General features: G+C 42.3%; 1 protein-coding gene across 1 annotated transcript; it reads right to left on the bottom strand.

Annotated features, from left to right (window-relative positions):
- Window positions 1-1,695: 1,695 nt before the first annotated feature.
- On the bottom strand, window positions 1,696-10,863 carry pgrmc1 (progesterone receptor membrane component 1). Its single transcript, XM_062963854.1, has 3 exons — window positions 10,121-10,863; window positions 4,916-5,071; window positions 1,696-3,112 (listed from the first exon to the last, which is right to left on the bottom strand). Exons 1-3 carry the CDS (start codon window positions 10,428-10,430, stop codon window positions 3,009-3,011), a joined length of 570 nt encoding a protein of 189 aa, XP_062819924.1. The 5' UTR covers window positions 10,431-10,863; the 3' UTR covers window positions 1,696-3,008.

Raw genomic sequence — 10,863 nt, 5'->3', positions numbered from 1 at the left:
ATTCTCTCCTGACATTTCGCCCACATCTATGGTAGGCATCCTCAAAAGTTGTGAGGATGGCTGCCACAGATGCTGGTGAAATCTCAGGAAAGAATGCTTCTGGAACATGGCCATACAGCCCGGAAAAATCACAGCAACCCTACCTCAAAGATGGTTATATCTGCACAACGGAAGTGAGAGAAAGTGAATGTGCAAAAGGCATCTTGAATCATTTTGTGGAATTGTCTCAGAATGCATTATATATATACTCAGAAACATTTCTATTTTGGACCTACAGGAAGGGCTCTATAGCTGTGATAATGGCTCTGACTCACTAGAAGGCCTGTTTCCAATGACGATTGTGCGTTGTGCCCTTTGCTCAATGCTTACAAAAAGCCTTTGACAATTTTCCCGGTTGCTTATATAGCCTATTAGCTGATCCTATGTGGGGATTTTCAGCTCTTTTCATCTGCCACTGCTTACATAAATGGACTAGAATCCCTCCTCCGTTTGCATTCAGGTTGGTTAGGTAACAGACACAATTAACACATGATGGATTTCGGCCCGTTTTATGAAATTTCCTGAGCACAATAGAAAGGAATTGCGAGATGTGAAGGGGAATGATTAGTTTCTTTGAGGCATGATATTGACCTGGGAGGTCCATTAAGAGGCTTGCCATTCGGGGCCTACTGCCTTACTTGCAGCTTTTTGAAGTAGCTTCAAAAGTCTGGCTATGTTCCAGAAGCATTCTCTCCTGACGTTTCGCCCACAGGCATCCTCAGAGTTTGTAAGGTCTGTTGGAAACTAGGCAAGTGGGATTGGTATATCTGGAATAATGTCCAAAGTGAGAGAAAGAACTCTTGTTTGCTTGAGGCAAGTGTGAATGTTGCCATTGGTCAGCTTGATTAGCATTGAATGGCTTTGCAGCTTCAACACCTGGCTGCTTCTTGCTGAGGGAATCTTTTGTTGAGAGGTGTTAGCGGGCCCCGATTGTTTCCTGTCTGGAATTCCCCTGTTTTCTGAGTGTTGTTCTTTATTTACTGTCCTGACACTTGATGAACCAACCTGGACACAGCATATTATTTGAGGAAACAGAAGTGCTGGGTCACGACTACACAGAGAAGCCACTGAAATCCACAAGCATGTGGACAATTTCAAAAGAAAGGAGGAAACCATGAAAATGATCAAAATCCGGCTACCAGTATTTAAAAAAACTCTAGAATCAGTAGCGTTTCAAACAGACCTCACAATCTCTGAGGATGCTTGCCATAGATATGGGAGAAGCATCAGGAGAGAATGCTTCTAGAACATGGCCAGATAGCTCGGTAAACTCACAGCACCTATTCCCATCCCACTATCCTCGATCCCTCTTTAAAATATTATTTGCAAATGGTACTTTGCAACTCCTTAAAGATGCCCAACATTTTTCCTCGTTGTACTATGTTTGTGCCCCTTGGCTACAATTGTTTATTCTGCATTTTCATTTGGGAAAAGAATTCAAACAAGAAGAAGGCTTATGTTTCATTTCCTTTTTTCCAGAGGTATGCACCTTTCCCCTTCCACCAGCTTCTTTATCCTGAGCTTGACAGTCATGAACTCCTTTGCATCTTCTGTTTTACTGAATTAGTAAAAAACGAAACAAGTATCATCCTAAATACGTATTTCGCAGTTGCAGCGAGGAAGGAAAACGGGCGACATTCACAATGACAGCAAGTGTTGTATTTCTAGCAAGGTTTTATTCAATGTCTCTTAAAAACAAACAAAATACAAGTTTGTTGTCCTCGAAGCAGCAGATTCTAAAGCCTGGCTGCAACTTAAGCTTCAAAACAGGAAAGACACGGCAACACAAAAGAATGCTTATCTTACTATCAATTAGCTTAGAAACTTCCCAGAGGTAGATCAACACTCCAGTCAGCTACCTGTCTGTCTTTAAGGCCTAGTGATTACCAATAAGCAAAAAATAAAATAAGGAAACCCTATAGAAGAAGATCTTAGAAGAAGCGTAGATGCGCAATTGGTGTTTGTATTTACGGTGGAGACGAGTGTTATTGTTTTGAATAGCGCAAAATGAAAGCAGAACCCCAAAGAATAAAAAATAATAATGCATCTACCATCACTATTTTGGATTTCCTACACCAGTGTGAATTAATTCAAACTGATTATTTTGGAAGTATTCTCTCCCAAGTCCATTTGCCACCTATGGCCACTCTGAATGGCACAATGGAGCAAGGCCTATGCCCAAAGCTCAGCCAACAATCTCCGTTTTGCAACTGATGTTCATCTCCACTAACATGTCATAACTACAATACATTGCTGTGTGTAGGATTTAACCCACTTAAACCAGGCTGAACCAAGATGTAATCAATACTGAAGATGTGTGTGAAAGATAAACAAACTAGGCCGCTTGGATGATGCAGCTCTGCATGTCAACAAGGTGTTCTACTTATTCGTAAAGAAGCGCATTTGAAAGTTATGTTTACTTTGTTTTTGTTTGCAAACCGTTCATATTTGCAACGATTTGGCCTGAACTCTGCACAAACCAAAAGCAGGGGCTCGTGAATGGTAAATAAGTCTGGTGGGAAAGATTAAGTATGCAGGTCATTACAAAATAATGTTGCAAAAGGAATGGTAATTGGAGACAAAGAAGATGCGGGAGAACTTTTGGTCGCCGTAGTGTATAATTACATATTACGTGTTTTGGAACAAAGTCCCGACCCAGTTGCTGTTCAGTGGCACCAACCAGCAAGGCGGTGTGTTTCTAATGGGACTTTAATGCCCGGTGTGCTTTGATTCAATGCCAATTGGATTTGCACCGCTTCTATTTCAGAACATTGGCAGAGTTCATTTGGGAATACGGATTAATTAAGATGCATTGAGTCGTACCATTTCTGAAAACAGGGCTGAGAAATCAAAAGTGTTGGGAGAATCGAACCGGAATGTGACACAAAGTCCTTTGATTTTTGTTTTGTTTAAAAAAAAAATTACTAAAACCAACCCAACCGTCTTCAGAGCGGTCTTCCCCGACTTGGCTAATCGTTCTTGCGATCTTGATCTTCTTTTGTTTCTTCTCCATCCGAATACACGGTGGGCTCTTCTCCATCCTTCAGCAGTTTGCCGACATAGTGGTATTTAACTGAAGGCGAAAGAGGAAAGGGAGAAAAGAACGCTATTACTAAACAAGCAGACAAATAACAACAACAACAACTTTATTCTTATATCCCGCCACCACCACCACAACAACAACTTTATTCTTGCATCCCGCCACCATTTAAAGCATTTAAAGAAGTGTCACTGAAGGTTTTAATGGCCGGAATCACTGGGTTGCTGTGAGTTTTCCGGGCTGTATGTCCATGCTCCAGCAGCATTCTCTCCTGACATTTTGCCCACATCTATGGCAGGCATCCTCAGAGGTGTTGAGGTCTGTTGAAAACAAGGCAATTGTGGTTTATATATCTGAGGAATATCCAGGGTGGGAGAAAGAACTCTTCTGTTGGATTCAAGTGTGAATCTTGCCATTGGCCAGCTTGATTAGCATTGAACGGCCTTACAGCTTCAAAGCCTGGCTGCTTGACATGAAACAATCAGGCGAAATACAACAATCAATAAACACAGATGTCTATTCTAAACAATGTCAAAAAGATACGCAAACACTATAAAGGTTCAAAACATATGCTGTAAACACAGTATGTATATTAGAGCATCATATACATTTGACATTCACATAAGTTCACAACAATAACAATAATAAAGTACACTGTTGTAATACAAAGCAGTATTTTACAGAATATAATGTTTCAAGAAGCTGCAATCTTAGAGACTTAAATGCATACTTTATTATTATTGTTGCAAAAACTTATGTGAATGTCAAATGTATATGATGCTCTAATATACATACTGTGTTTATGTATATGATGCTCTAATATACATACTGTGTTTATAGCGTATGAAACAATCAGGGCCAGCTAACACCACCCAACAAAGGATTTCCTCAGGCAAGAAGCAGCCAGGCTGCCTGGGGGGGAATCCTTTGTTGGGAGGTATTCGCTGGCCCTGATTGTTAGATTGACCACGAAGCAGCCGGGATTTGACGCTGCAAGGCCATTCAATGCTAATCAAGGTGGCCAGTTGCAACGTTCATAAGAGTTCTTTCTTTCTCCCACCCTGGACATTATTCCACAGGTATATATATATAAACCCCCAACAGAACTCACAACCTTTGAGGATGCCTGTCATAGATGCGGGTGAAACGTCAGGAGAGAATGCTTCTGGAACATGGCCCAGATAACTCACAGCAACCCATTTAAAGAAGGCTGTACCACCTTAAGAGAAACATTAGAACCTACTTAATCCTGAGGACAAGAGAAACCAGTTCTGCTTCGGTTTCAAAAACAAGTCAAACGAGAGTCTGCCAAGACGGACATTCAAGCGAAGACGGGGTCAGATTTCCCCGAGCTTTGTACACGAGGTGCCCTTATAATCCCCACGGAAGAATAAATCCTTCTGAACAAATGAAGGGATTCACCCCGTGTTGACTCGACTCTCATGCTCCGTTGGATCTAATGCACACCTTGATTGGCAAACCCCAAAACCAAAGGAAGCGTTTGTGTATGGAATACCAGAATCTTCTCTGTAGCCCATTTATATAGGGGCTCTCACATACCAGAGGGTAACTGAGGTTTTATGGCTGGCCAGTTTTATGGCTGGCATCTGTTCTTTGTGTCCAGAGATCGGAGATCATGACAGTTTGCTACTGAATGTCATGCCATGGAAAGGAAAACATTGGGGTGCAAGTAGAACAGGCATGGGAAAACTTCGGCCCTCCCTCCAGGTGTTTTGGACCTCAAGTCCCACAATTCCTAACAGCCTCAGGCCCCTTCCTATCAGCACTAAATTCAGCTTGCAATGGGGAGTCAGTAACATCTTGGGCAAGGCTTACAGGTGAACTGCTGCTCCCAGTCGCTCAGCGTCTCTCTCTGCGTGGCGTCCAGGTCGGAGAGGTCGTCATATTCCTCCTTCAGCCCTTCTTTGTCCAGGCAGAAGGTGGCCAGGCCTCTGGACGCGTCCCTCCCGGCAAAGATCCCGTAAGGGCCCTCTTCACGGCACAAAACACGGAGAAATGCAACATGTTAAAACATTGGAGAAGCCCACTTTGTAGCTCCCAACACAGCAGCTAAGGCAGAGCTTTGCAAACTTTGCATATTTTGCAACATGCATCCTTTCTGACTGGCAGTTAGGGGGAGAAAGGCTCTTCTTCATCCTCTGTAATTTGGACTATTTTTCTAGGGTTTTTTTGTTTTGTTTGAAAGACATAGAATGGATGACTATGTCTTTTGTGGCCAAATTTGGTGTGATTTAGTTCAGTGGTTTTGTTGTTTACACAGTCCTACAAACGTACATTACATTTACAGTAGAGTCTCACTTATCCAACACTCGCTTATCCAACGTTCTGGATTATCCAACGCATTTTTGTAGTCAATGTTTTCAATACATCGTGATATTTTGGTGCTAAATTTGTAAACACAGTGATTGCTACATAGCATTACTGCATATTGAACTACTTTTTCTGTCAAATTTGTTGTATAACATGGATGTTTTAGTGCTTAATTTGTAAAATCATAACCTAATTTGATGTTTAACAGGCTTTTTCTTAATCCCTCCTTATTATCCAAGATATTTGCTTATCCAAGCTTCTGCCGGCCTGTTCAGCTTGGATAAGCGAGAGCCTACTGTATTAATAATATTATTGAAATTACTGTACAGTATATCTCATGTTTTTCTGGTGATGGTGATTGAACGCAAATCAGGGCACATCTTACAATGGATGGCATTTAATATTATGATTATTAATCATTATTAGTAGTAATAATAATACTATTTATTAATAATTATTAATAATGTTCTATTTATACTTATTACAATAATAATTATAATATTAATATTAATTATTATGTTACTTGCCTCTCCTCACTCTCATATATAATATTAATATTCATTATTATGATGTTACTTGCCTCTCCTCACTCTCATATATAATACTAGCTGTGCCCGGCCACGCGTTGCTGTGGCAAAGTGGTGGTGGTATTGGTTAAAAATTGTTGTGTAATTTTTATTTGATGTTATTTGCATTTTTTAATTAATTTTATTGTAAGTTATATTTTTATTATATTTTATTATTTTCTTGTATTATTTTTAGTTATTTTCTGTTATTATAGTATTTTATTGTATTATTTTTTAGTGTTTTTTATTATTTTTTATTGGGTTGCTAGGAGACCAAGTTGGAGGAGCTTAGCCTTCTAACTGGCAGCAACTGGATAAAAGCAATTATTCCTCTCTCTCTAATTAGAACTTTATTTTTCTTTTCTTTTTGTTGTATCAACCTACAGGCGTGGATGATGGGTTGTGTTGTCAAATTTCGAGGTTGGGGGGTCTGTAGTTTTGTTGTTTTGTGGGTCACCGTGATGCTATCACTCTCATATATATATATATATATATATATATATATATATATATATATATATATATATATATAAAATTATTATTTACATTTATATATATACAGTAGAGTCTCACTTATCCAATGTTCTGGATTATCCAACACATTTTTGTAGTCAATGTTTTCATTATTATTATGTTACTTGCCTCACCTCACTCTCATATATAATATTAATATTATTATGATGTGACTTGCCTCTCCTCACTCTCATATATAATATTAATATTAATTTTTATGATATTACTTGCTTCTCCTCACTCTCATATATAAGCACAAAGAATAAGAGGGGAGAAGGTACTGTTTATGGCTCTCTACAAGGAAAAATATTACCGGTTTGGGGGGTTCTGGGATTTATCGTCATCGGAAGCACCTTTTAATTTCATTTAATTTAGAATCCAAGGATCGGGGCCTATTAGAAGAAATGAATGCATTTCTGGGGCTTCGCTTTGCATGCCATTGGTGTGGGAGGAGCGCACTGCACATTGCACAAGGCCTGGGTGTTTCTTGCAACCTCTGCCTCTCTTTGCAATGAACACGGGCTCAAAGGCCAGGGACAGACAGGCAACGAGAGATTGTTCAGGCACAGATAACAGAGGCCCCTTCGTATGTAGCCGTTTCCTTTGCACAGCATTTCTGTTATTTACTTTTATTTTAATGTTCCTAAATGTTCCCAAAAAGCTAAACAACGGGTTACATTATCACGATTTCTCCCTCTCCCATTACTTACATGGCATTATAAAAACACCACACTGCCAGTTTTATTCCTTCTACATTATTACATGAAATTATGATCATGTGCTCATAGGCGACTTCGCTCAAAATCTTCCTTGGACGTTTCGTGGTTTAGCGTTTGCACATGAAACTCGTAAATGGATTCTATAAAACATATATATATAGTAGAGTCTCACTTATCCAAGCTAAGCAGGCCAGCAGAAGCTTGGATAAGCAAATATCTTGGATAATAAGGAGGGATTAAGGAAAAACCTATTAAACATCAAATTAGATTATGATTTTACAAATGAAGCACCAAAACATCATGTTAGACAACAAATTGGACAGAAAAAGTAGCTCAATACGCAGTAAGGTTATTTTGTAATTACCGTATTTACAAATTTAGCACCAAAATATCACGATGTATTGAAAACATTGACAACAAAAATCCTTTCTAAATATAGGTTTCCCCTGATGTTAAGTCCAGTCATGTCTGACTCTGGGAGTTGATGCTCATCTCCATTTCTAAGCCGAAGAGCCAGCGTTGTCCGTAGACACCTCCAAGGTCATGTGGCCATTGGCATGACTGCATGGAGCACCGTTACCTTCCCGCCGGAGCAGTACCTATTGATCTACTCACATTGGCATGTTTTCAAACTGCTAGGTTGGCAGGAGCTGGGGCTAACAGCGGCCGCTCACGCCACTCCCGGGATTTGAACCTGGGACCTTTTGGTCTGCAAGTTCAGCAGCTCAGCGCTTAAACACACTGCGCCACCAGGGCTCATAACCTCTCCTAGTTGATATAAAATACATTCATTCATTTATGTCTCTTTGTGATTTTGCTGCAACGTACTAAAAACGGACCCTCTCCTCAGTGAAGAGGATTTTAAACCTCTGCAACTTGTCGGACAGGGAAATTACGAAGGCCAGGCTACTTGAAAATGGTTGCTTTGTTGAAATGCAAACCATGCCCCGAGAGCAAGAAAGAACGAGGGCAAAGAGCCCGAGCGAGATGCTTCTCTTGCTCTGAACCTTCACCAGAAATTCCAGCAAAGCCTGATAGGCCTCTCTGTAAACATTACCTAAGAGGCGGAGGAACATCGTTGCTCAACCTTTAGTTAGCAATCGGGCCTGGAGGTATGGCAGGTGAAAGTACATGCTGCCAATGGCGCAATCTTGGCTTGCAAGAGTGCTGAACCCTATAATTCAATGGGAACCAAGGTGGGCGGGCGCATGGAATCATGGAAAGCTTGGCTCTGCATATTGTGAATTGGGAAAACTAAAGTCGGTTTGGGGTGGGTGAAGCCCAGTGCAGCCTCTTTCTGAAAGCAAAGATAGCATGGTTAAGACACATAAACATTGCAAAGCTTCTATAAATACTGTATATACTCGAGTATAAGCCGACTCGAATATAAGCCGAGGCGCCTAATTTTACCACAATAAAAACTGCGAAAACATTGACTCCAGTATAAGCCGAGAATGGTAAATTTCAGAAATAAAAAGAGATACCAATAAAATTACATTAACTGAGGCATCCATAGGTTAAATGTTTTTGAATATTTACATCAAGCTCTAATTTAAGATAAGACTGTCCAACTCTGATCCAATCATAATTCTCATCTTCAATGTAAATGTGCTTCTGTATCCTTTTAATAATAATAGAGTAAAATAATACATGTAATAATAATACAGTAGAGTCTCACTTATCCAACATAAACGGGCCGGCAGAAGCTTGGATAAGCGAATATCTTGGATAATAAGGAGGGATTAAGGAAAAGCCTATTAAACATCAAATTAGGTTATGATTTTACAAATTAAGCACCAAAACATCATGTTAGACAACAAATTTGACAGAAAAAGTAGTTCAATACGCAGTAATGTTATGTTGTAATTACTGTATTTACAAATTTAGCACCAAAATATCACGATGTATTGAAAACATTGACTACAAAAATGGCTTGGATAATCCAGAGCGTTGGATAAGCGAGGCTTGGATAAGTGAGACTCTACTGTATTTGGTTGGAGTTACACTTGGAAAGAAATTCAACTTCAGAACAAATCTACAGAACGGATCTTGTTCAAAACTTGGAGAGGGCATGTGTATGTATGTGTGTATGTATGTACACACGTATGTATGTATGTTGGAGCCCCTGGTGGCGCAGCTGACCAAACCAGTGAGCTGCTGAACTTGCTGATTGGAAGGTTGGTGGTTTGAATCTGCAGGATGGAGTGAGCTCCTGCTGTCAGCCCCAGCTTCTTCCAACCAAGCAGTTTGAAAACATGCAAATGTGAGTAGATCAATAGGTACTGCTCCAGCAGGGTGGTAATGGCGCTCGATGCAGTCATGACCTTGGAGGTGTCTATGGACAACGCCGGCTCTTAGGCTTAGAAATAGAGAGGAGCACCAACACACAGAGTGTGAGTAGATCAATAGGTCCCGCTCTGACAGGAAAGTAACAGCGCCCCATGTAGTCATGCCTATGGCCACATGACCTTGGAAGAGTCTACGGACAACCCTGGCTCTTCGGCTTAGAAATGGAGATGAGCTACAAGGCCCAGAGTCGGAAACCACTAGACTTAACGTCAAGGAGAAAATTCTTACCTTTACCTTATGTATCTGTTTGGCTCTAGTTACATTTCAAAATGAACCTGTTCCAACTTAAAAATAAATTCGACTTCATAATAAACCTACAGAACCGATCTCTTTGGTAATATGGGGACTGCCTGTGTGTGTGTATATGTATGTATATGTGCATTTACACATCCAGGCAGTCCCCAAGTTGCAAGGGCGTGCGCACACACATACATACATCCCAGGACCCAAGCCTGGTGCGTGGGCCCCTTGCCCGGATCCCATCTTGGCCATGGGGCAGAGGCACGGCCGGCCCCCTCCCCCCCCGGGCCCCCCTCCCCCCCTCCCCCCCCCCCCTCCCTCACCGGGTCCGTAGAACTTCCTCCCGCGGGAGACGTCGAAGACCTTCCCGTTGATGGCCATGAGGATGCGCGGGTTCTGGGCGCCGTCGAAGGGCCTGAGCTGGGCCAGGGTGAAGTCCCGGCGGCGGAGCTTGGGCAGCGGCGGGGGCGCGTCCTCCTCGCCCTCGGCCTGGGCCCGGCCCCGATCCCCGCGCAGGATCTGGTAGAGCAGGAAGAGGCAGAGGCCCAGCAGGCTCAGGTTCAGCGGGGAGCTCACCAGCTCCAGCAGCAGCCCGCCGCTCTCGCCGCCCGCGCCCTCCTCCTCCTGCGCCATGGCCGACCGAGAGCAGAGCCCAAAGGGAGGGAGGGAGGGGGGAGAGGAGGAGGAGGAGGAGGAAGAGGAGGAGGAGGAGCAGCTGGGAAGGACAGCCAACGGGATCAACGCTCACAAACCCGAAGAGGAGGCGCGCCGTGCGTAAAGCTTGGTGCGTAAAGCTTGGCACACTTTAGCAAAGGAGCTGTCTCTCTTCAAGGCCTCTCTTTCCAGGGAAGGGAAGGGTCTCCAAGCCAGGAAGGGGAGGGGGAAGAAGAGGAGGAAGGAGGGGAGGAGGAAGAGGAGGGGAAAAAGGAGGAGGAGGAGGAGGAACTGGGAAGGATAGCAAACGGGATCAACGCTCACAAACCAAAAGAAGAGGAGGCGCGCCGTGCGTAAAGCTTGGGACGCTTTTTGCAAAAGAGCGGTCCCTCTTCAACGCCCCTCTTTCCAA

This window comes from Anolis carolinensis, unplaced genomic scaffold (genome assembly GCF_035594765.1).
Source record: "Anolis carolinensis isolate JA03-04 unplaced genomic scaffold, rAnoCar3.1.pri scaffold_12, whole genome shotgun sequence".
NCBI lineage: Eukaryota > Metazoa > Chordata > Lepidosauria > Squamata > Dactyloidae > Anolis > Anolis carolinensis.
Note: the sequence above shows the minus strand (reverse complement) of the source record. Positions and strands in the feature narration are given on the sequence as shown.

What these genes read in the sequence shown, in the direction of transcription:
- pgrmc1 (XM_062963854.1), bottom strand. Translation starts at nt 10,430, where the DNA reads ATGGCGCAGGAGGAGGAGGGCGCGGGCGGCGAGAGCGGCGGGCTGCTG. An exon ending in GAGGAAGTTCTACGGACCCG is followed by an intron (nt 5,072 to 10,120) that starts GTGAGGGAGGGG and finishes TGTGCCGTGAAG; the next exon opens with AGGGCCCTTACGGGATCTTT. An exon ending in CTGGGAGCAGCAGTTCACCT is followed by an intron (nt 3,113 to 4,915) that starts GTAAGCCTTGCC and finishes TTTCGCCTTCAG; the next exon opens with TTAAATACCACTATGTCGGC.